The sequence below is a fragment of the Aricia agestis genome, chromosome Z, assembly GCF_905147365.1.
Source record: "Aricia agestis chromosome Z, ilAriAges1.1, whole genome shotgun sequence".
Taxonomy (NCBI): Eukaryota; Metazoa; Arthropoda; class Insecta; order Lepidoptera; family Lycaenidae; genus Aricia; species Aricia agestis.
Window position 1 is genome coordinate 11,519,650 of NC_056428.1, and position 26,970 is coordinate 11,546,619.

Genomic DNA, 26,970 nt, shown 5'->3' on the forward strand with positions numbered 1-26,970 from the left:
AGACACACAGACATACAGACGGACAGACATTGAAGTCTTAGTAATAGGGTCCCGTTTTTACCCTTTGGGTACGGAACCCTAAAAATTTGAAAGCTCTACATTTTGGCACTATACTCTCAGTACATACAAAAATTATCGATGGCAAGTATAATAATATGATCTACTCTTTAAGTAATTAAGTAATTATTTCCATCTGTATTAAGAATTTTAATGGCTCACCTGAAATAAACCTATTTTTTTTTTTATTTAAGTATGGTACTCACCCGGGGTAAATCAAATGTGCTTTGGCAAGAATAGGTCGGTTATAACGGATCAGGTGATCCGTCTGCTCCGTAAAATGGTTTACTTATCTAAATAAAAATTAATTTTAAAATTCGTTTTGAGAGTCCTTCTCGAACCGATTTGGCTAATTTTAATCTTGAAATATTCGTGCAAGTCTGGGAAAATTTATGAGGAATTAGGAGGAAAGTGATAGGAAGTGACAATAGCATATATATTACATTTAAGTCTAGTAAATCAGTTAGTAAGTATAGTAATCAATCTTATTACCTTTCCAGATCACGAGGCAAGAGTCTGGCCTCTGTCCTCGTCTGCAGATAACAAATTAGATCATTTTTATCTCGACTGTAAGTGCACAAATAAATAGTAGATACGGTCAAAATAATTTAAAAGCTAACAAAATAAAAAGAAACATTGCTTTTCTCAAACTTTCCATTTGACCCAAAATTGACCCAACCCCCACGACGCCGCCGGGTTAAAATTTTCGTTTTTTAAGTTTTACTTTTTTTTTAATTTTCCAGTCTGAGTCGTGACTGTTTCTTAAAAACATTTCAATGATTGTATTTATAATTATAGAAAAAAACTCTTTATTGAATGTCTATAGACATAATAATATAATATTATTATCACGTCGTCGCGTCGTGGTTTAATTTTAAAGGTAAAATACTGAATTGTAATATTATAGTGTATGTAATTTAATTCGCATACATACAAACTTAAACTCAATGTGTCATAATGCAAATACAGAAACAGTCATACAAAATGTTATTTACAATAGTTTCTTACTCAACATGTACCTATTTTAAAACTTTCAAATAACGATAAATTACTTTAGTAATGCAGAATTTGCAAGACTCAGAATATAATATCACGACAAATATATAAAAATCTCCAATATAAGAAAAAAATAACATTATTTACGTCACTTTTAAACATAGAATCTCTTAAATTTTACCATATTTTATGTATCGAAACGTGTAAAAAATGCACCAAAGGCTATAGTCGCGTACTATGATTTACCATGTATTTTTAAACTAAATAACAGTAAACTACTAGCCGTTTGACCTCTGAATATCAAGTATATTGGAAGAGGTGAGGTCAATGACAATCTTCAAATGTTATGCAGCGGGAGCAAAAATAGCCAAATGTCGGGTATAAATACATCTAGACGACGCCCGGGAAAGCGCCTGTTCGACGTTGATGTAGTGGACAACTGCAGGGGCCTATTCAACCAATGTTAATTGTTATGTCGAATTAAAGGAGGATGTTAGTCGATGATGAAGGTTTCTGACATCATTTTTGAAGCCTAGGCAGACCATTGTCATAGAAAGCGCCGTCTGGTGGCTTCGCAGTTCGCTCTTTACTTTTATAAAATACTACTTTACTTTATAAAATACTAGCTGTCCCGGTGAACTTCGTGTTACTTTAAAACCTTCCCTGGACTTCTACGAATATTTTAAGACTAAAATCAGCCCAATCCGTTTAGCCGTTTTCGAGTTTTAGCGCGACTAACACATTTGAAAATCCATTTTTAAATATAAGAATATAGATTTTCAAATGTTTTCACCAAGTACATACAGCTCTTGATCATTTATGATAAAGTCTTAGGAAAAAAATTGAATTTTTAAAGCAGTAGTCTATTTTTTACGAAATAAATTAGTTTTTATTAATTTAAATAAGGTTTTAAAGAAATAATAATTAGAAAAAAATATTCAAATGCAATTTAAATTACTTTAGGAGCTAACTTACGTGACTTACCTAAGAATGCAAAATAAAGGGTGTGGTGGGGCCAAGGGGGGGAAATTACTGATAACACTGGTCGTAAAAAAACACTATCGGTGAGGTATTGATATGCAATCTATATGGCACGTATAATCTACTTTTGAGCAGAATATGCATATTACATATTATAAAGAAGTAATAATAAAGAACTAAGGAAATTTTAAAGCAGAGAGTGTAGCGTACCCAACCCTAACACAGTGTTGCTTGGAATAATTAACCCAAACCAAATGATAAAATAACTAAATGTATAAAAAATATAGTACCTATCACCAAAAATGTTGTTTGAGACAGTGCCTACAATAAACCTAAATAAATATTTAATAAAAAAAATTAACTAAAATGTGTTACGTATTATTAATAATTACTTATTGCTACAGAGGTCCTTACATCCTGTGCACATATTAATGAATGAGAGTCTGATATGTTATCTGTGAACAAGACTGCAGTATCAGAAATGTGTCAGATACTGTCGGAATAGATAAGAAGCATATTATATTTATGTGCATGTTTATTTAAAAAAATGCATTTGTTGTCATGCACAAAAATATACAAATAAATGAATTTAAGTAAAAGTGGTTTTAGTTGTTCTTTTACAGTCTGTCAAGAAAATGAAGAAATTAAAAAGCAGGGACATCGTAGTATCATCCTTTTTTTTATTAGATTGATTTGAAAGGGATGACACTACGATGTTGCCACTTTTTAATTTCTTCACTTTCTTGACATACTGTAGCTTTATAAGCCAACATGTAAAAATAGCAACTTTCTATTAATGTCGAAGACAGCAAACTGTCATTTTTTGTACCGGAAAAAGGTTGACCCCTTAGGCCTTATCCTCCCTACCCTATGAGTTTTTTCAAGTACTTAGTTTGGTTATTTTTTTTTCTTTATTAGGAACAATAAACAGTTACATGTTAAAACTTAGTTATTACAATTACCTATGGTTTAGAAATGGTAAACACATAACCCACACCATTGTTCGCATATTAAAAGCGGAAAGCACAGCGTATATATGGATAAATATATGTGACAGTAAGACTAGATACAAAACTACAAAAAGCAATAACACATTAAATTAAAGATAATAAAAAGAATTAAAACAAAGCATATTTTCAATGTAAAGTAAAAAAAAAAAAGTATAACACAGAATAAAAATGTACATTGTAAAAAAAAACTACATGTAAAATAAAACAAAATTTTCAATAAGTAAATAAGTTAGAGTTCATTTTCAGACGCTAATTTGATCAATGTCTCCATGGCATGTTTTTTAAATTTTAAACTATCAGATAGTAGTATGTAGTATGTATTCGAAAACCCATGAGTCTTATAATTGAACATGCTTTATTCGCAATTATCTTTGTTTTCAAGATAAATTATCTATGTTTCATAAATAAATAAACGTTTATTATTAGCACGAGTGTCGAGTTTTCATAGTGATAAAGTGGAAATTTTGTAAGACACAGAGTTCAGAACAATCATCATCACTGCTTTGGATAATATTTCTGAACTTAGTATGTACATAGAGAAATTATACTAGTCTATGCTTAAACTTAAAATATTGAATATAGATTATATAAGTAAATATTTTCATAACAAACTTTTAAGACTACAACTTTGAAATAAAATTACCTCAAGGTAATATACAAAACTTTTCAAGGTGAAGTTTAAATAGGAATACTTAGGTACACATTTTATTAGGTAATTGATATTAAAAAAGTGTAAGACAATATTTTAACGTCACAAGCACTGTAATTTCATATAAATTGAATATTTTTGAACTGATACTTATCTAAAATAATTTCGAGCATGCACACCACAAAATGCAGATTATTAAATAATTCGCGCAAATGCATTACCACAGGTCATGGAGTAAAGTTTGAATTAAGTATGTAGTAATTTTATAAAATTGGATGTTCATGTAAAAATTTTAAAGCCGTTACTGTTTTTTTTATTATTATTTTTATTATATAGTTTTATGATATTAAATAATAAATTGATCTAACATAAGTTATAACTCAATTTATGAATAGCATTCGTTAAAAAAATTTGATTATTTCCAACAAAAAGTTACAACGACTTAAAGGTGTTTAAAGTTTAAAATATATAAAAGAAATTACCTTTTTCATAACCACAGGTAGCTGATGTTCCAATGACATTTTACGTTCGGGAAAACTCATACACATATAGTCCGGCACAGTCTAATTGTCCCACTAAAGATGTTTACTCAATTATTGATTCATAATTAATTAACACTGGATAATTGACACTCGTTCTCGGCGTGTTCTATTTTTTAACTTAACCCTACGGTGAAAACCTTGGCAAATAAAGCGGGTAGATAAAAAAAAATTAGGAGCGTGGTGCGCGGCCACCCGTTGCTCGCGCGTATGTCGAATGAGCGAAGCCGGGAGCCCCTCTCGACAAAACCCTACGTCAAGTACCTACTGACTCCATTTGTGGACATTTACTGATTATTTTATTAACTTTTACATTTTTTCTACTAATTATCTACTGCTCCTATTGATATTGCTTCGCAGACAAGACAGATATAAATAAAAGCACGAGTTGGCCGCGTGATGTGCACTCGCTTTCGCGTGATATGGCGCCTTCGAAACCGTATGAAGGACCAGGTCATGTACTATAGATAGGCTGTAATCTTTTATGAGATTCATCGGGACTTGGTTTCTGACACCTCTTCTGTCGGTAGATATTATAATAATTATTATTCCCTGCATATTTTGACCAAAGAAAAGACCAAGTGGGATAAAATTCATTCGCAGTTTGCACATTATTTAAAATATTGATGAATACAAGGAAAACCCCTCTTTATAGTTAAGTTATTTTTAATACCATAGAAATAAGGCAATAATTTTTTGGAGCCAAGATTTTAATTTTGAGTAATAATTAGCTTAGTAAACAAATTGTAACTAGCCGGACATAGACGAAGTAAATACTACTTAATTAAGTACGTCTAATAACTAATATGTTTTATTTGACCCTAATTACTGGGGATGAACTAAACAAAACTGTATTTTACTCTCAACCAAAATGATGTTCCTTTTTACAAATCGTTTAGATTGTTAAGAAATATGGTTCTTGAAGATTTTTTATTAGTTTTGAAATTGTTTTAAGAACAAGAAATATATTAGTGAAATTAAAAAATAGATTCAAATAACAATAAATACAAAATTTATATAAATACATTATACAAATAAATTACTTATATTACATTGTCACATTATTTATATAAGTTTTTTTTTTTTTTAATCTATGGACGCTTCACACCACGTCAGTCTGGCCCCATGCTAAGTACCTAAAGGACTTGTGTTAAAGGTACCAGACAACGGAAATATATTTAATACTTTTTATACATACATATATATAAGATTTTTATTACATCATACACATATTTAATACACATCCAGACCCGGGAACATTGAAAACTTTTTGTTCCGCCGGCGGGATTTGAACCCGCGACCCCCGGCTTGAGCTACCAACGCGCTCACCACTGAGCCACATAAGTCGTCACCTCAATCAAGATTGGACCGGCTCAAAAGAAGTTTTATTTTAATTTTAACAAATTATTATTTTAAGAGATTGATCCAAATAAAATGTTTATTCTAGGTTTATACTAAAATTATCAACAATTGTCATCTTGTTGTAGTTTCTAATAAGTGTAAGTGAGTTTACTTCGGAATAGATGAATAAATAACATAATATTCTACCACTATGCACTACGTCAGATGTTATCACATAGAAAATAGAATATAACTATTAACTTTTCGTGACTATCACGATGTTGGTTTTACATAATTATTATTATCTTTCTCATAAGGAACTTTCAACTAGTTTACAAGCTACGTGCAAGTAGTAATTAATCACTGATTTGTATAAATTGATTAACAGCAAAATCCAACTTTGTACATATTATATATCCAATACATACCGCATAAACAAATCATAACGTAACAGTGCCTACCTACTAGGTAGGCCACCTACCGACCTAGTATAGATATTAAAATAAATACGCGTGAAATTATATATAAATATTGTTTATTTTACGAGCGAAGTAAAGGCCAAAAATTATAACAATTAGTTCGTTAAGTAATAATGATAAACGATCATGCTTGGGCTTCACCATAATCACGGTCTCACCGTCTGACGATACAAAAATAAACACGAGTTATCCCAAAATATATTGTTTTTATAATATTATCAAGACGATTTTAAACTATGACACTGCAAAATGCGTAGTACCAACACACACGTAGTATGTACTAACTACCAATACACAACACCTCGATAGTTTTAATTTAACGCGTTCATAATATTATTGTATTACTGTGTGTTAAAATTATTGGTTATTAGTTTTTTCAGGTACATTTAGACTTGATCATTTTTACTAAATCAAAAAATAATACAATATACTAAGAGATTCTCAGAATTCAAGAAGTCACAATTCATTTAAATAAAGAATTTACGGATGTATTGACAAAACACTGCATAATTTACTACTTTCGTTATGAAAGTCGGCTTAAAAACTCAAGCGACACAGTAGTGGTAAGAAAATTAAAAGAAAATTCCCTGAGTATCGAATTTCTACGGAAGATTTATTCATTTATTCTGAATTCAAATCTGTTGAATGACGTTGCATCGTAGATAATATTATGGTATCCAATAAAAATTCATGGGCTAAACCTCGGTAGGCCACACTAATGACTTCTCACTTTTAAACCTTTGTCGTGTACAAAAAGTTAACAATGACCGAAAAAAATCCGCAAATAATTTTATTCCGCATTGTGCCAAAAACGTGATCCACTGATTTTAGGAAAGATCAAAAGATCTCGCGCTCCTGGGCTTTTTATACTTTTTTATGCAATCACTTATTTCGTCTAATAAAATCACATAGCTTTTTTATCATATTAAAAAAAATCTTACGTACTGCTCAACATTTTTAAAAGATGGGTCAGATTTGACCCGGAAGCCGTAGAAGGGTTAAAAAAATGAAATATGTACATATTATTATTTTTAACCATCAACGCAGCCATCAACCAAGTATTCCTGTTTCGCTAACACAAAAATGGACAAAACAATGAAAAAAAATATTTTTAAAAATAACATTCTTGAATTATTGCCAATCAGTGCCAATCACCATTCACCAAGCGCTTCCAGACTTAACCAAATGCTGGGTATATATTATGTACTATATATTATAATATTTACATAAACTGGTTCATCCATATTTATTTTTATATATTATATATTATAATACTTATAATAAGTATTATAAATGCGACAGTGTGTCTGTCTGTTACCTCTTTACGCTCAAACCTTGTACTATTATCTATTCTGTGCCCAAACTGCTGAACCGATTTTGCTTTTAAGTATGGAGATACTTCGAGTCCTGGGAAAGGACATAGGATAAATTTTATGATTTTTATCCCGGAAAAATGTACGGTTCGCGCGTGATAAAATAATTAGCGCAACGGAGTTGCCGGCGTCATCTAATAGCAAATAACTCTAACAGTAGTATAGTGTTGAACATTGTCCACCCAATGGGCATTGTCCAAAAAAATCAGATGTACTTTTTTTTTCGTTAAAATAGGGTATTTTAAGAATATAAATTTAATAATTTTGAAATTCATTGGCTAGTTTTTTCTCAATAAATTTTTAAAGTTTCGCTCTGATGTCATCATCGGCCGCCAATAATTGACCTCTGCAGTATGTTTTTTTCCTTTCAATCTTATTTATAATGGCTGGTTCGTCAAATGCAAGTTCTCATTATGTGAAAGCTGATACGAGAAGCTTACCAAAAGTTCGAAACGTAATGTTGGTCGAATTTATTGCTAATTTAACGCCCTTGAAGGTCAAACAAAGGTTAAACATATTTGTTCAAAAATATAAGTACTCGTAACTAATGGGTATTTTTTTCGTTTATATACAGAAAAACGATCACTTTTCGAGGAATAAGGACTAACGACCTTATTCCTCGAAAAGTTTTTGTAATGAGCAAAATTAAAAAAATGGACAATCCCCATTACGGTTGCCGTTTGCTTTGAGCTTTGATATACACATCATATACATCGATATACATAAATCGTAAATGTACACATTTATTTTCTATATACACTTCGATTGTGTTATCTCACCGGTGATATAAAATTACTCGAGCATGGCACACATCAATTATGATGTAATTTAGAAAAGTTTTGCATATTATATTTGGATACCAAGTCATACAGACAAAACTCAAGTGTCTGTAGAATTTAAAGCCCCTTTCCACGTTATCTCATGATGGATGACCATGGTCCATGATTGCGAAGATAACACATTCAACATCGATCGTGTACAAAGACGAATTACCCCTCTTACGGATTCGTAACCCCATCGTCCATCATGAGCTGAGACGTTAAATTAAACAAGACCATAGTAAGACGCTTATTTCACTGGTTTGTACTGAAATTCTGTTGTAAATTATTATGTAAGTACTAGATATATGACGCCCGCAAGTCTGTTGCGATGTCCGAAATGTGTTGATTTGTCAGTTTGAATCGTATATTTTTCCGGGGTAAAAAGTATCCTATATCCTTTCCCGGGAATGCCCGGGATTCTCCATACCAAGCATCTCCATACCAAATTTCAGCAAAATCGTTTCAGTGGTTTGGCCGTGAAGAGGTAACACTTTAACAGATGTATACAGACAGACACACTTTCGCATTTAAAATATTAGTAAGGATGAAATGCCCAGTGTTTTTCTAATTAATATATTAAAAACACGTTTAGGTCAGGCCAACGGTCATATTGTAAAATATCACATAATATTATTGTAGTTGAAGCGCGAAAATATTATGCTCCATGTCCATAAATAGAGACAAATTTAATCCAATGAAGTTTGATTCGAAGATTATGAATGTATTATTGGTACGAGTCTGTACTCTGTACAGTATACTGATTGCAAAATCATACGCTCTAAGTACCACAGAAATAAACGGCAGATGCTGCCTCTGCAGAGATCGGTCGTTATAGCCGACGCCGACGTCAGTCCATACATATCAAATACGAGTAATGAGTATATTTAGCTTGTAGCCATTAGGAAATGGGTGTACAAAAGATTTAGCCCCAATTTCACCAACGACTGTTAAAGTTAACGCTCGAATTAGTATCACGTTACCTCTTTCATTTTTCTTATGAATGAAAGAGAAGCCATGACATTTTAACAAGCTGTTAACACTAACATACGTTGGTGAAATTGAGGCTAAAGATTATTTTCCTAATGTAATACCTGTTTACCAACTGCCTAATAATGCTAAGTTTCCTAGCAAATCTAGAATTTATCGGGCGAGTCTTTAATCTTTATCAACGTAAATGCTGTATTTGGATGGGACTCTTAACTTTCGTAGGTGGTTATTGGTAACGAGATCATCCTTTTTTTTAACGGTTGGCGAAAGATGTTGAACAGCAACAAAGAGCATGGTTTTTCTTTTGCTTCCAATTTATGGTGCTCGCTAGACTTCCATTTTCGCACAAATTAGTATAAACTGTAAAGCAAGCAAGTCATTAAGAAGTCCACAGATCTAACATTTCCTAATTTGATAAGAGTTATGTAAATGACTCGACCGAACACAGCCGACTGGAATGCGAGTAGAATTGTCACCCAACCTGATAATCTACTTGTCGGTGCACTGAACCCTCAATAGAAAGGGCCGATAGGGTGATAACTGATAGCTAATGATAAGATGAGAGTTAAGAATGCAATAAGTGTCAGCTTTTTGTAAATACAAAAGATGAATAAAAATAAACTAACTCTTTATTATTTCTAGACTCTACGAAAAACACCTCTTACGACTAATCGTAAGAGGTGTTTTTCGTGTAGAGTCTAAACTACTCTAAATTGTGATTAGTGTAGTGAATAGTACGTCACGTAATGTGAAATCCCCCAAAGCACATACAATACACATAGTTAAAATAATAAGGAAAAAAAGGATTATACTTAATATAGTAAGTTAAGTATTAACGCATCGTATTGCCTCTCGGCAACTCTCGACTGTCGTCAAACCCTGAATTTATGACACGTAAGTATGGGTTAAAACCGCAAAGCGACGCGTAGATGAATTTCTAAAGTGTGGTATGGATTTGACGGATTTACAAGCCGTCTCGCGCAGTTGAAATCTGCGTCGCGTTGCGGTTAGAATTTAGTATTGACCCTTGTTACTTCCCTATCGAAACTGCCGATGTCGAATGCAATTTGACTAACAATCCTGCTCCAATATTAGAATGTTATCTCAAACCTCTATCCCCATGGGTTGGTAGGAATGTAATACCGTACCAGACCGGTCGGACCCGCGATTGAAAACAACGCTCGTAAATATTCACGATCTATTTACACCCAGGCTAGGGCTTGTAGTACCAGTCTAGACTTTAGACTCTGTTTTGCACGGACACGCCAGCTCTTAATTTAGCCTAAAGTACAAGTTTTATAAAAGAAGTTTAGATTAACGATTCTCAGACTTTTTGGTGGCGGAACTCTAAAGAAGCGCCATTATTGAATCTATACTAATCTATACTAATATTATAATTGGGAAGAGTTTGTTTGTTTGTTTGTTTGTTTGTTTGTTTGAACGCGCTAATCTCAGGAACTACTGCTCCGATTTGAAAAATTCTTTCAGTGTTAGATAGCCCATTTATCGAGGAAGGCTATATTTTATTACGCTAATACTAATAGCAGCGAAGAAATAGAGGAAAGTGTGAAAAAAACGGGGGAATATTATTTAAAAGGGCTTATTTGAACGCGCTAATCTCAAGAACTACTGGTCCGATTTGAAATATTCTTTCATTGTTAGATAGCCCATTTATCGAGGAAGGTTATAGGTTATATTTTATCACGCTAATACTAATAGCAGCGAAGAAATAGAGGAAAGTGTGAAAAAAACGGGGGAAAATTATTTAAAAGGGCTTATTTGAACGCGCTAATCTCAAGAACTACTGGTCTGATTTGAAAAATTCTTTCATTGTTAGATAGTCCATTTATCGAGAAAATCTATAGGCTATATTTTATCACGCTAAGACTAATGGGAGCGAAGAAATAGAGGAAAATGTGTAAAAAATGGGGGAAATTATTTGAAAGGGCTTATATCACGAACTACTGGAGCAATTTTTCTAATATTTGGCACAGATAAGAAGGATCATATGCTATTTTTTGTGGACTAATTTGTCTGTGAAATATCTAATTTACGCGGGTGAAGCTGCGCGGAACGTTATATTTCGCGTGGTCTTGACATCACGCGTAAACGGCTGGACCCATTTTGCTGAAATTTGGCATAAAGATACTTTGAGTCCCGATAAAGAACATAATATGATACATTTTGTCCCGGAAAAATTTACGGTTACTGCACAATATACTTTTATGATTTGCGCGTAAACTATTCAATCTATTTTGATGGAATTTGGTATGGAGATACTTTGAGTCTCGGGAAAGGACAAGGAATACTAATTTTGTCCCGGAAAATGTACGGTTCCCGTACAATAAACTTTTATGATTATCGCCTAAACTATTCAATCTATTTTGATGAAATTTGGTATGGCAATACTTTCAGTCTCGGGAAAGGACAAGGTATACTTTTTATCCCGGAAAATATACGGTTCCTGCACATTAACTTTTTTTTAATGAAATAAGGGAGCAAACGAGCAAACGGGTCACCTGATGGAAAGCAACTTCCGTCGCACATGGACACTCGCAGCATCAGAAGAGCTGCAGGTGCGTTGCCGGCCTTTTAAGAGGGAAAAGGGTAATAGGGGAGGGTAGGGAAAGGATTAGGGTAGGGGATTGGGCCTCCAATAAACTCACTCACTCGACGAAACACAGCGCAAGCGCTGTTTTTTTTAATGAAAATAAGGGGGCAAATGAGCAAACGGGTCACCTGATGGAAAGCAACTTCCGTCGCCCATGGACACTCGCAGCATCAGAAGAGCTGCAGGGGCGTTGCAGCCTTTTAAGAGGGAATAGGGTAATAGGGGAGGGTAGGGAAGGGAAAAGGGGAGGGTAGGGAAAGGAATAGGGTAGGGGATTGGGTCTCCGGTAAACTCACTCACTCGGCGAAACTCAGCGCAAGCGGTGTTTCACGCCGGTTTTCTGTGAGAACGTGGTATTTCTCCGGTCGAGCCGGCCCATTCGTACCGAAGCAAAGCTCTCCCACGTATAAAATGATATTAATGATTCTCGCCTAAACTATTTAATCTATTTTGAATCTGGGACAAGGAATGTTTTTTGTTCCGGAAAAATGTGCGGTTCCCACACAATATATTTTTATGATTTGTGCGTAAACGACTCAATCGATGTACGGTAACAACTATAAACTAAAGTCCACGCGGACGAAGTCGCGGGCAACAGCTAGTATTTAATATTTATGGATCCAAAAAAATTAAGTTTTGGATATATCTCACTCGCTCACAAGTGGTGACACTTACTCTCTTTAATCCGGAGAGGCAAAAACACGACCCTTTTCGAATTATCGAGGCGTCCGGATATGCAATATTTAATGTTAATAAAACACATGTTCAACCATAGTTTCTTTAATCATTTTTTTAAATTCAATGTCGAATATTTAAGCGACGCGAACGCGCTAAATTGACACTGTACTACGTAAGTCCGACTTAAGTAGTACAGTGTCATTTTAGCGCGTATACGACCGCAGAGTACGTTACGACTTACTAAGTCGTAACGTACTCTGTGGTCGTAACGAAAGGCGATAAACAAAAGACTGACGGTGCATTGGCTCATGACAGCCCGCACGTCTGCAACTCTAGCCTCTACCCTCGCGCCGGCCAGCTCCGCGAATTCGGCCGGCCGGATTTCAGCGATCACCGAACAAGCGGGAGTCCGAATTACCGAGGCCCTGTACTATCATTAAATAACTTGCACTACTACAATCACACACTTTATAAAATAATGGCTAAAGGAAATATTAGTATCGTATTAATTATTTTTTAAGTAAATAATCATCAAAAACAGTTTTGGGACTACGACCTTTACTTTCGTGCTATAATGCGGGAACCGTTGTAACGCGATGTTGCTGCGTAGGGTAACCTCAATGAAACCACTACACTGCTGTTGGAACTCGGTTTATTCGAAATTAACTCAGGCTTTTATAGGCTCACATTAGGTTTTCGATAGCGCGATGTAACGGATTACAAAATTTGTACAGTGCCATCTGTTATCACATGCTATAACTAAAATAACAACTATCGAACTAACAACTTCTATTTAACCTGCCTAGATATGAACCTATACTGGGTGGGATCTTTATATGTCAAAGTTCTCAATTGGCAATATTATTTTGTGTACTTATGTCACCTGTCATACATCTAATTCGTATTAAACATCCCGCCCACCAAAAGGACTCGTTTCTTTTCAAACTTATAAAAAGAGGAAATAGTTAACTTACGTCTTGTTGCTATTACAATTGGTTGTTGAAAACGTTCACTTAGACAAACTAACATCCAAAGTATACATACTAAAATAAATATGAATATAGTTTTAGCAATACCATATCATGGAAATAACAACAATATTACTTATGCACATTAAACATAATATAAGGCAAATTATCTGCTATCAATCTAACTCACAATAAAGTAACGGTAGACACACAAGATATAAGTAATGCAAGTAAAAACATAACTCAAATTAAACAAAACTTATTAGGCTTTTCGCAATGAACACAACTTATTATATGGACGTTCACAGATAGTATTTTTGATAACAGGTTTAATACTAACTACTCTGGTAAGGTTGTCTTTACCTGCATGGTTTTAACTACTCTTATCTCATACACAGTCATCTCTAGCTGATGAAATATTTTGATCTCAAATACTACAAAATCAATAACTTCTGGTACAGCATTTTATGGGAAACATTTAAGTATATTATTTAAAGTCACATTAACCATCTTTTGAGTAAGCTTCCATCGCTGAACGCCAGTTAGACGCGTCTCAGTATAATCTGGTTCTGAAATTGTATCCAGTGGTTCACCGATCAAAAAGTGATCGGACGTCAAAGGCATTGGATTATCTGTGTTCTCGCTCAAAAAGTAGATTGGATATAAAACTTAAGCGACTTCCACCAGGCTCAAAAAAGGTAAGTGTTGCTAGTACTCTCCCTCTCTCTGACGTGCGAGTCACTAGGCAAAATTGTTTCTCATTGTAAGAAAAAGAACATTGGGTAATATGGCCGCCCACCCTGAACACTCCGTTTCAATGAAAATGGATGATAGGGGGTGCAGTTGGTTTTTCTTCGTAACACTTCTCGTAGTTCTCCGACAAATTAAATAATCTTGGAAATAAAATGATTGCGCAGCTTTTAGACTTCTATCAAATACTTCGTCCATTTCTTTAACACTTGTATCACTTTTGTTTTAGGTTTCCGACTCTTTTCATGCAGTATAATAATACTCTCTGGATTCACTCAAGTTTGGAAGTCTCAGCTAAACAAATCTTCTTTAGGATAAATTGCCAGCACCGTGGTTGTTCTCGCTTCTATGTCAGTGCTGACATCTATTTTCTTACAGTAAATATCACTCACTTGCATTATCTCTGGACCATACCATCACAAATCTTGCTCTCTCAGTTCTCTGACCGAAGTACCTCTTATTCTTGAGGCACAGTCAGTGACTTTTGATCTGTGGCAATATGAATCCAGTGGTCGTAGTCTGGTCGAAATTTCAAAAACCGGAGATTAAAGAAATCTCGAATGTGGCCCAACAACTCGGTTCTCTTCTAAGCCAAGCTAAGGCCAAAAGTAGAGTGGAATTGGACCAGGCAAATAACTTCTCCTTAGGTATCTTCAATCTGTGAATACCTTAAACAACACCTTTACTCCAATCATAGTTGCACACAACTCAAAATTTGGAATAGTACTAATAAGCTTTTGAACAGGTTTGGCTGCGACGATATATACGTAAATATTACCACTTTACCTCTTAGACTTTGGGTACACGGCTGCAGCATATGCCACCTGAGACACATCAGTGAAAACGTGCAACTCTACGAGATTGTGCTACGTGATCAACATCCATCGTGGTAAGTACTTCCTTAAACTCATCTCTGTTAAATTTGTTTCCTAAGAACTGTTTAGATCTCTTTATTCCGACATCCTTGGATTTATCATACAAACACTGTGGATCAGGATCTCGAAAGGGTAATCTCACAACATGTCTGCCTTTAGTAATTTTTGCAGCTGTAGTCTCATCTATTTCTTTACATCTCTTTTCTTCTTTACATAATTTCCTTTCCTTTATGTCTGGCTTTCTCTCTATATCTCGAAATTGTTTCAGCATACTATCTTCTTTTACTTTCAGGTGATAACTAACAGCTCTTGGTGTTTACTCTCTTGTGCGACCTGCATTGCCTGATATGATCCAGCCTAGCTGGGTATTCTGAGCAATCGGACCACTGGGTGATGAATGCTTAAGAAGACCACTTTATAATATTTGACTATAACCCTCTACTCCTAGAATAATGTCTATTTTTCCAGGTGAACCATAACAAGGATCTGCTAAAGGTAAGTGGTCGAGATCTGGCCCAGGATGCAAGCTTTGGAAGATGGAAGAAATGATGTTAATGAATTTAAAACAAATGCATTAATCGATAAAGAAAAGTCACGATTATGAAGTGACTCTATCTCAAAAGTAACAACACTCTTAGATATATTCTCTTTGCTTTGACCTACACCTGATACTAATAAAAAATAAAAAATGTTTTATTTCTGAGTAAATTTGAATCAAATTTTTTCAGAATGTCTACCTGATGCCTACCACCGGTTCGGGAACTACCCCGGCGAGAAGAACCGGCGTAAGAAACTCGCACGGGTTCCACTTTTTACCAAAAAAGTGAGAGAAAAATTATTATTTTAAAATAAAGTTTACAATTTTGTAACTTAATATTATATACAATGTCAACTTACATAATTGTAAGTCATAATATAATAATGTAGAAGTAGCCTTGCAAGAAGCCATCCTACTCCCAAGATGTGCCATCTTCTATGAAATCATTGACCTTATAATAAGCTTTGGCACACAAACGCTCTTTGACCACTTTTTTAAATTTATTAATGGAAAGATTTTGAACGTTTTCTGGGATTTTATTGTAAAGGCGTATACATTGACCTTTAAAAGATTTACTGACTTTACTAAGTCTGATCACTGGCATGTCCAGCTTGTGCTTATTTCTAGTATTTCTACAGTGAATGTCACTTTTAACTTTAAATTTATTTATATTTTTTCTAACATATATTACATTATCCAAAATGTATTGAGAAGCAACAGTTACGAGTAGAATACCAATTTCTTTAAATTTATCTCTCAGAGATTCTAAAGCAGACATTTTATAAATAGAACGTATGGCTCGCTTCTGCAGCACAAATATTGTATTAATGTCGGCAGCGTTTCCCCATAAAAGGATTCCATATGACATCCTACTATGAAAATAACTAAAATATACTAATCGTGCCGTGTCTTCGTCAGAAATTTCTCTAATTTTTCTGACTGCATATGCTGCAGAACTGAGCCTACCTGCTAGATTAGCAATGTGAGGACCCCACTGTAATTTACTATCAAGTGTAATACCTAGGAATACAGTGTTATCTACCAAATTCATCTTCTCATCATTTAATAGCACATTGGTTTGGACTTGCCTAACATTGGGCAAAGTAAACTTTATACATTTAGTTTTACTAGAATTTAAAAGTAAGTTATTAACATTAAACCAATGTACTATTTTTGAGAGAGCACTGTTTACCTCGTCGTAGTTCGACTGTTGTCGCTTCACTTTAAAAATAAGTGAAGTGTCATCAGCAAAAAGCACTATCTCATTATTATTATCCTTTACTAGATAAGGTAAGTCATTTATATAGATGAGAAAAAGAAATGGGCCTAAGATAGATCCCTGTGGGACACCTAATTCTATTTTGGTTCCATTGGACCCTTTACTATTTACCTCAACCCTTTGAGTCCTATTTTTAAGGTAAGAAGTCAAAAGGCTGAGAGCAGAGTCCTTTATGCCGTAGCTTAGTGGCGCAGTTTCCTGATCAATGTAGCATGCTCAACACAATCGAAGGCTTTGGAGAGATCGCAAAACACACCTAAGGCATCCTGCGACTCCTCCCAAGCTTCAAAAATACTACAAAGAAGTCCTATACCAGCATCCGTTGTGGATCGACCCTTAGTAAATTCGTATTGGTTATCGTGCAGCAAATTATTTGAATTAAAACTAAACTAAACTATTAACTGATTTGCGGTTAAGACCAAGTGATTTCACTACACTCTCAGCAACAAAGGATGTCTCTGAACCTTGATCAATTAACATACGCGCACTTTGACAGTAGCCATTTTGTGATTTAATTCTCACTAAAGCTGTAGGTAACAACACTCTGTTATGCTTTTGGTAATTCTCACTGGCAAAATGAGCTACTACTTTTTTCTCATACTTCGGAATTTTTCTCTCGTGGCTGTGAACTGCGTCTCCTGAGTTGGATGCAGTACCAGTGGATGAAGTTGGTTGGCTGAAATTCTCTCGAGGCCGACTTCTCTCATAATGCAGCAGTGCGTGATGCCTTCTACCACAACGTCGGCAACACGTAGTCTGATGGCAATTCTTGACGTTGTGGGTACGTGCAAAACAATTGAAACAAAGCCTCTTGGATTTGATAAACACTGCTCTCTCTTGGGGAGACTTAGATCCGAATCGTTTGCATTGGTATAACAAGTGTGGTTTCGCGCACATTACGCAGCTTCTCTTATATTGGACAGTTGAAGAATGATGGACTTTAATTTCATTGGACATTGCAAAGCGGCGACCGGACCGGAATCGGACAACATCTCTAAGGTTCTGAATTTCTTCACTAAAAATGTAACTAATTCATTCCAGGTTGGGAAATCATCTGACTCTCTTCGGCTTACTTCCGACTCCCACTCCGTTCGTGTCTCATAGTCTAGCTTTGAGACGGTGATATAAATAATAATCACATCCCATTTATCCGTCTCAACTCCTAAATTCTGTAGCGATTTCAAACAAACGGCAGTAGTGTCAAGCAAATTCTTAATTGCGGCTGCGGATTCGCTATTTGCGGATTTCAATGAAAATAGTTTTTTCATAACTTCATTCGCATTATATCTCTTATTGCTGTACCGCTTAACTAATTTGTCCCAAGCTTCAGCGTAATTTGATTCGGTAGTAGTCATACTTCGCAATAGCATCTCAGACTCGCTCGCCTCTTAAGCCGCACTTCAAATAATGCATCTTTTGCACAGCACTTAAAGAGTCATTGTTATGGATGAGCGACAGGAACATATCGTGAAAGCTTTGCCACTCTTCGTATGCTCCCGAAAATGTGGGAAGCTGGATTTGAGGTAATTTAACCTCTGGCTTTGCGGGATTACAGCTTTGATTGCATGCAGACATCGCAGGTGCATATTCAATCTTAAAATGGTTTTCTCTAAATAACTCATAAAGAAAAACCTTTCTTTATGAGTGTACTGATTTCCTCTTGTTCTAGCAAAAGTGACTCCATTATGTCAATCGCTTAATGCCAATACAACTGTCATATACTTCGCAGAATCTGACAATTCGCACAGCTCTGAATACAACTTACAAGTCCAAGCCACTTAATTTGAAGAGTCTCTTATTTATAGTCTACTTACGGTCTATTGTCCTTTGCACCTACTACTCACTGCAATCCAATTTTCTTGTCATTTGCACGCACTACTCACTGCAATCCGAATCTCCTGTCACTGCAATTCGAGCTTCCTGTCACTTGCACTCACTAGTCACTATTCACTTGGGTCCTGTCCACTCACTATTCACTGTTCCACCGCACTCACTATTCACTGGGTTCCTACCTTGTCCGCCGCACTCACTATTCACTTCACTTCTTCACTGTCCACTACACTTACTACTCACTCACTTAGTTCCCTGGTTTCGGCACCATATGTTGCTGCGTAGGGTAACCTCAATGAAACCACTACACTGCTGTTGGAACTCGGTTTATTCGAAACTAGCTGTTGCCCGCGACTTCGTCCGCGTGGACTTCAGTTTATAGCGCGCAATTTCAACAAAATTGGTGTTAAAAGCTTTTATAAAAAAAACCTTGGTACCCCTTAAATCAAAACAGCTGTGCAGTGTGCACATAATATTTAATTTTTTTAAATTAAACTTTATATTTTATGCCAAATTTTAAAGCTCATTTAGCCCCCCATTACACAACTTTACCCATAAACTATTTATCATTGATAGGTTTAAGGTTACGTCACTGTATATAATATAAGGTACTGACTTATTAAATAACGTAAAGAAGAAATAACAATCGAAAAAAAGATGATGGGCAAGCGTAGCGCGATGTAAGAGACACACGGCCATCTAGTATGAATTTTTGGAACTAACTTAATTTTAACAAATTTTCGTATTTTCACCCCCTTACAACCCTTTTTTCCAGTAAAAAAGTAGCCTATGTCCTTTCTCAGGCTTTAGACTATCTGTGTACAAAATTTCATTACAATCGCTTCGGTAGTTTTGGCGTGAAAGCGAGACAGACAGACAGACAGACAGACAGAGATACTTTCGCATTTATAATATTAGTATAGATTAACTCAGGCTTATATAGGCTCACATTAGGTTTTCGATAGCGCGATGTAACGGATTACAAAATTTGTACAATGCCATCTGTTATCACATGCTATAACTAAAATAACAACTATCGAACTAACAACTTCTATTTAACCTGCCTAGATATGAACCTATACTGGGTGGGATCTTTATATGTCAAAGTTCTCAATTGGCAATATTATTTTGTGTACTTTTGTCACCTGTCATACCTCTAATTCGTATTAAACACGCGATATTGTTCACTATAAACTATTAGCTGCAGCGCAAAGCACATTGCTTGGGGGAACGATTCATGGAATCATTATATCACGATTGAAGGATAGCGGGGTGTGTAGGTTCTTAATACTTTGACATTATAACTTATACATCTACTGACTGTCAAAAACCCAACGCGTTTCACGTATGACACCCACATTTTGAAAAATCTCACGTGAGATTGGGGGGTGGGGGAGGGTTTAGAATAAAATCTCACGAAATCTCACCAGGGGGGGGAGGAAGGGTCAGAAAATTTAAAAAAAACACCTCACGTATGACGTAATACATTTTGTAAACATACAAAGTATTAAAATAATAAAGATTTAGAAAATTGAATTATTGATCTTTGGGCAATATAATAATATCTGCTTGCAGAAAAATAAGTCTTAACTCTTACTCAAGATAAAAACATTATCTCAATCAAACATTTTATGTTCCTTCGGCCTTCCCCAGATGCAAACTCGCCCAAAAAAAGTTTTTTTTCGAGAGCCAAAAAGGTCCTAATATCACATTTTTTGTTTTCAATAAGTAAACAAATAAGGAACAAGGAAATACCGCGGGTAGGACACACGGCACACCGTTCTCATTTAGTTTAGAGTTTAAAGTTAAACAGATTTTTCTCAGTAAAGACTAAAGAGTCAAGAATAGGTAGACAGGAAGCTCTAGTTTTACAAACAAATGGGTCATAAGAATGACAGTACAGTCTATCCAATTTCAGGTTACTTTGGTATATCGCGTAGCCTGCGCGCCCACTATGGACCAATAGAATAACGAGCATGTTATTAGTATCATAGCGAACGAAAAACTTTGTAACCCTTTTTACGAAAAATGGGGAAACGTAGGTGCATGAAATTTTGCACAGTTATAGTTTATATGGTGAAGGAGTGCATCGAACTAATATTATTTTGAAATTATGCTTTTATCACACATTTTTTTTAACAAATAAAACATTACACACACTACAATACTCACACTCAAGAAGATGACAGATTTTTGAGTGACAAACGTATACATACGAATTATACTCTTTTATTTATGGTTGAAGTCTGTTGACAACAAGTTGACAAATTGAAAATGGATTATAGTTTTTTTATTGAATCTTAGATGCTATTAGACAATGCTTACACGGCCAGTTTGAGATCAACTGAGTCCCAGGGACGAGAGTTGAAAAAATATATGATAAAATCAATATTTTTTTACAAAATATAGGTAGGTAGTAGTCCTAATATCATTGACACTAAGATCGAATTTCGACCATTGGGTGATCTCTAGTGTTATTAGTATAACATTCGCCTATGATTACCCGATTGTCGATTGCGCATGCTTGTGCTATGGTATAGAGTACTAACTACTAACTTACTGTTACTACTATGGACAGCTAACGAGAGGGAGTAGTTTTAAAATCTTAGGATTAGAATAAAAATAACCAAAAATTTAAAAATGAAAGATATAATGTCGATTGTCACTGCAATTATTTTTTGCAGCAGGAATTTATTAAATAATATATAAAAAAATATCTGAGGATTGCGTAAAATACAGAAATTGCGCCAATACTCTGTAATAAGATCTTAACAAACGAGTACAAGCATAATTGCGTTAAATACATTTAACGAGAGTAAACCTGGCGGACGGCCACAATTTAGCCATAATTGTGTTTAAATATAGGAATTTGTAACAATACGTCGCCATTGAGAGAGTACGAGGGTAGCCACTTCCTAGTTTTAAGTTGCTAGAGTTTAAAATATGATAACAAGGTATTTTTATATTGGGCTCTTGACATCCAATCCAATATAGCTTTATGCTGCTTTCTTAAGGTAGTAAATTCTTAACATGACCCCCCCCCCCCCTCCCAAATCTAAGATCGAGGGTAGGGAAGGTAATAGGAGAGGGTAGGGAAGGGAAAAGGGTAGGGGATTGGGCCTCCGGTAAACTCACTCATTCGGCGAAACACAGCGCAAGCGCTGTTTCACGCCGGTTTTCTGTGAGCCCGTGGTATTTCTCCGGTCGAGCCTGCCCATTACCCTACAGTAACCCTTACCCTAAAGCAACCCTGTAGGTACATATATTTTTATCCCGTCGTGTTGTTTTAGTAAAAAGACAGAAGGAAAAATTTAGTCCCATTATATTTATGGTCGGATGAATTTACATTTTCAGTAAATAGCGGGTCATCGACCTCGTTATAGCGCTGGGCGGGCGGCGCGACCTTCAAGAAACAGACGTAACTGAAAACACCTATTTGTGTAATCTAGTGTTCTTTCCTTTCCTTTCCTTACTTTACTCAGTATTCTTGTATTCCATTTATATAATTTAAACTCATATTTTACTTATCACGCTGCTGTCTAGGAATGATTTATTTATTATTGGGACACCTAACAGTACGTATGATATATTAAAAACTTATAGAGAAATGATCATAAATACTCATTATGAAATGATCATAAATAATGAGATAATGCATGTACCTTAGTAGGTGACACAGCATTCAATGCTGAATCTGATCATAGGAAAGTATGAACTATAATAACAAAATAATATGTACGTCTGTCTCATCCGTCTGTTACCTCTTCACACCCAAACGTGAAACGACTTAATCAATTTTGTTGAAATGAAATATAGTGTGGAGATACTTTGAGTGATGAGTCCCGGGAAAGGACATATTAAGATAATTTTCATCCCGAAAAAATGTACGGCTCCCGCGCTACAAATTCTCGCGGTTGTCGTCTTATATTATAATTTATAGTTGAACGCCCCGTAACGTATTTATTCTATTGTTATTCTAGTTGAGATTAAACTGATTTACTGTATGGCGACATCGACAGACAGCCTAACAAATTACTTCTCTATGCTAATTTTACAGAGACCATTCTTTCGGATTTGTCCGGATAAATGGATATTGTGCCTTTGTAAATATTTTATGGTGCAGTCTACGATTATAAAAGTGGTGTATAGTATAGGAATAAAATGTGTTAGTATAGCCTATGATAATAAAATATGTTATAATAGAGGAATATTATACTGTGTTTAGTGCAGCTATTAAGCTTTCTGAGCTTTTTATTCACAAGCTTTAATGGCTCATATCAGAACTTTTCAATAAGTTCTATGAATTCTTCTGAGGCAATGGACAAATCCATTGACTAGAGTACAGATACCGTACTTGTAGCTCTTTTACATAGACCTACACCTACACTATAATAATTTACACTCTACACCTCAAACGACTCACGACACGGGATTTACGACCAAAGGATATTAAGGAAGAAGAATATGTACGAGTTTATAGTAATTTTGAACTTAAAATAGGTATTTCAAAGCTGTAAAGTGTTAAGTGAGTAGTGCTGGTAGTTATGAGCAAATGAGCCTTTACACATAAACAAGGTGTAAAAAACAAAGTGACAATACTTTAAGGCCCCAAGTGGGTTGCCACCTTTTTTTTTTGCAAATAAAGTACATCGGCTACAAAGGTGGGAAAAAAAACGTACACAGTATAAAAACAAAGTACAATTTATAAAATTATCTGTAACTTTAAATAAAAATGAATTATGTACTTTGTTACTTTCTTTAAAACTCGAGAACGGCTGAACCGCTTTGGCTTATTTTAGTCTTGAAACATCCGTGGAAGCCCAGGGAGGGTTTATGTTGGGAGATTTTTTTTTTTATTAAATAAGGGGGCAAACGAGCAAACGGGTCACCTGATGGTAAGCAACTACCGTCGCCCATGGACACTCGCAACATCAGAAGAGCTGCAGGTGCGTTGCCGGCCTTTTAAGAGGAAATACGCTCTTTTCTTGAAGGTTTGTAGGTCGTATTGGTCTGGAAATACTGCTGGTGACAGTTCATTCCAGAGTTTTACAGTGCGCAGCAGAAAGTTACGCGAAAAACGCACTGTGGAAGACTGCCACTCATCAAGGTGATGAGGATGGTATGTTTTTCGCGTGGGACGATAGCGAAAAGTTGCAGGTGGTATGATTCCGAACAATTCCTCAGAGCACTCCCCGTGATACAACCGATAGAGGATGCAGAGTGAAGCTACATCTCGGCGTAATTCCAGGGGGTCCAAGCTGTTTGAAACACTATGGCAGTCAACAATTCGAGCAGCCCTTCGTTGGATACGATCCAGAGGGAGCAGTTGGTATTTTGGCGCCCCTGCCCAGAGATGAGAACAATATTCCATATGAGGCCGAACCTGCGCCTTGTAGAGTTGTAGGCGTTGGTCCGGACTGAAGTACTGTCTCGCTCTGTTAAGTACACCAAGCTTCTTCGAGGCTAATTTGGCCTTACCCTCAAGATGATATCGGAACTGGACTTCGCTCGATATGTTGACGCCAAGTATCTCAATGCTAGGGGAGATGGTTAAAGATGTGCCCTCGAAACGAGGATAAACGACCATTGGTGACTTTTTAGTGGTGAACGCGCAGACTTGTGTCTTGGTGGGGTTGAATTGGACTAAGTTACGTCTACCCCATTCAGAGACCTTCTCCAATGAAATCTCCACCTTAGACACAAGTTCTTTTCGACTCTCAGTGACATTTTGCCGAGAAATATTAGGGGAGCCGGTACATACAGCATCACCTGTACTATCATCCGCATAGCAATGAATGCCGTTGGTTTGTAACATGCCATTGATATGCAGTATGAATAGAGTAGGCGATAGCACACAGCCCTGAGGGACACCAGCATTAAGAGACTGAGTTTCCGAGCATTCGCCGTCAACTACGACCGTTGGTTTACCTTTATGCTTCTGTCTGCTAAGAAACTAGTGACCCACTTGCATAATTTCTCGGGCAGCCCGTATGATGGAAGCTTTGATAGGAGCATACCACACGACGGTATTTAACAGCGCGCTGTCTTAACACCGTCGTAAGTGGCACAGAACTCCTAACAAGGCAATGATCCGATGAACCAAGTGGTGCGGTTACGGATATTTGGTAGCCGTCAGGATTTGAAGTCAGTAGGAGGTCCAACAAGGAAGGATTCTGACCATCCACATCTGGGATTTGCGTAGGCGTAGTAACCAGTTGTGTCAAGTCGTTCGCAAGGGCAAAGTTGCAGACAGATCTCCCCGCATGATCAGTTTTACTGGAATTGAGCCAGTCGGCGTGGTGGGCATTAAAGTCGCCAAGTATTATGATCTCTGCGGATGGCATCTGCTGCTGCACAAAATCTGAAGCAGCTTGCAGGTGCTCCAAGAGTCGGTCCGTCTCGGGGTCACCACTATGGGACCTATATAGGCACGCATAGACGCGAGGGTGGTCGTCGCAATCTATGCGTATAGATAGGTGATAAGAAGTTCATCGGGTCATCTAGTTTAAAATAAAGTATTTTTGCGTACTTTATTATTTTCGTAAAGTACAAAGTACAATTGCCTGAAATAACATACAATACTTTATAATAAAGTACGGGTGGCAACCCTCCCCAACCCGCGGCCCGCCGCGTGATGTTAAACCATTTTGAAATTGACGCCCACCGACAAAATAATGAAAAGTCATCGTGAAAGTCTTGAATTTTTTTCACTTTTAAATCGTTAATTTTGAAGAACGTTATTTTTTTAACCTAAAAATTTTTGGTGCAGCCCGCGACACCAAGACCAAATTAACCTGTTTGTGGCCCGCATGAAAAAAAGGTTTTGGGACCTCTGCTTTAAGGTGTGTAGATGTCACTTGTATAGAGTTCACTGTGAAAGTAGCAGCACTGGACGAGTTACTTTTGATGTTCCTATGAGAAACACTCGCACATTATCCTACACAAGCTGGCACAAAACAAAATGACAATTTGCCGTAAAGTATTGACACATACACACCTTAAAGTTTAATGTGTGTATGTCTACGAATAATAAAAACTAAGGAAACGTAACTCCCATACTAAATTTGGTTCCTTTCGAACTGTCATGTACGTCAGCCTGATACTGCTGAAGCCTGAAGACCACCTAAATGTTGTGTTGCAAATGTATTGAAAATATGTACCTAAGTCTTCGATCACACCTAAGTACACATTTTTGACAAGTATTGTAGAACATGTTTTTTGACGGAGTTACTTTTTCTTAGTTTTTATTATTCGTAGACCACTCAGGTAGACCATGTGTGTGTGTATTTTGTACTGTGTGTGCACTTACAGTATAGAAATTAGCAGCGCTTGTAAAGTTGCTTAACTGACTCTTTATATGATAAACACTCTCATATCCTCAGATAGACCCTACTCATGGTAACATGCATATGCAGTTCCATGCACCGTGCACGTGACGGGCGCGGCCACAATGGGCGTGAGCAGCGTGACGGTGACCACGCACCGTGACACGCGCTTTTGTCACGTCCACCTAGACTTGATGAAGCCAAGGCCATTCCTATCCGAATAAAAGTAGGGTAGATTTTGGTATGTCAAACATGAAAGATATGCTCGACCAGTCACAAAAGTTCTTGGATCAGAATAATAGGTAGGTAGATGTAGTACAGTGTACTATCAGATAAGTTGATTCATAGGAAGATGGCGGACCTACGTCATTTTGTCGCGTTATGTCAAACCCAGCCGACAGATCGCGAATTACATTGAATTGACATAATATTATTATAGCATTTTCGGCATCTAATGCCCCGGGGCAGGGTAGGCATGGCAAGCCGAATGGATACGGAAGTAGCCGAACAAAACCGGTGATCCACGAAGTACTGAGACTAAGAACTAACTAACTAGCATTATCCAGGGAGGAAACAGGGGACAACGTTTGTATGGAAAAAAGGGCGGTGTGGACTCCTCTTAAATGCTATAGTCGCTATCTTTCTACCAAGTAGAGACAGTAACGGCTTCCGACAAAAGGGGATTTAGTCAGACTTCCAGATATCTGAAAGTCTAGGGAATGTCACAAAATGTAAGGCAATTACATTATCTCTATCGGCTCGTAATCTTTGGACTAATTGGATGAACTGGCTCTCACGTAGAGCTCTCTACAGTCTACTCTGACATTTCGATAGTTTCGCGATATCTTATCGAACCTTTAGTTGCTCAGAATAGGGGCTATTG

At 36.2% G+C, this 26,970-nt stretch overlaps 1 protein-coding gene across 2 annotated transcripts in view; it reads right to left on the bottom strand.

Annotated features, from left to right (window-relative positions):
• The window catches only part of LOC121738641 (glycogen-binding subunit 76A), a 53,450-nt gene that overhangs the window by 19,710 nt on the left and 6,770 nt on the right, over positions 1-26,970 (bottom strand). Inside the window, exon 1 of one of the 2 annotated variants that reach the window (XM_042130838.1) lies at positions 4,176-4,433. The exons of the other annotated variant lie outside the window; for it this stretch is intronic. Coding sequence (XP_041986772.1) covers positions 4,176-4,241 — 66 coding nt within the window. The 5' untranslated portion in view covers positions 4,242-4,433. Of the gene's footprint in view, positions 1-4,175; positions 4,434-26,970 lie in introns of those variants that run through there. 2 annotated transcript variants of the gene reach the window in all.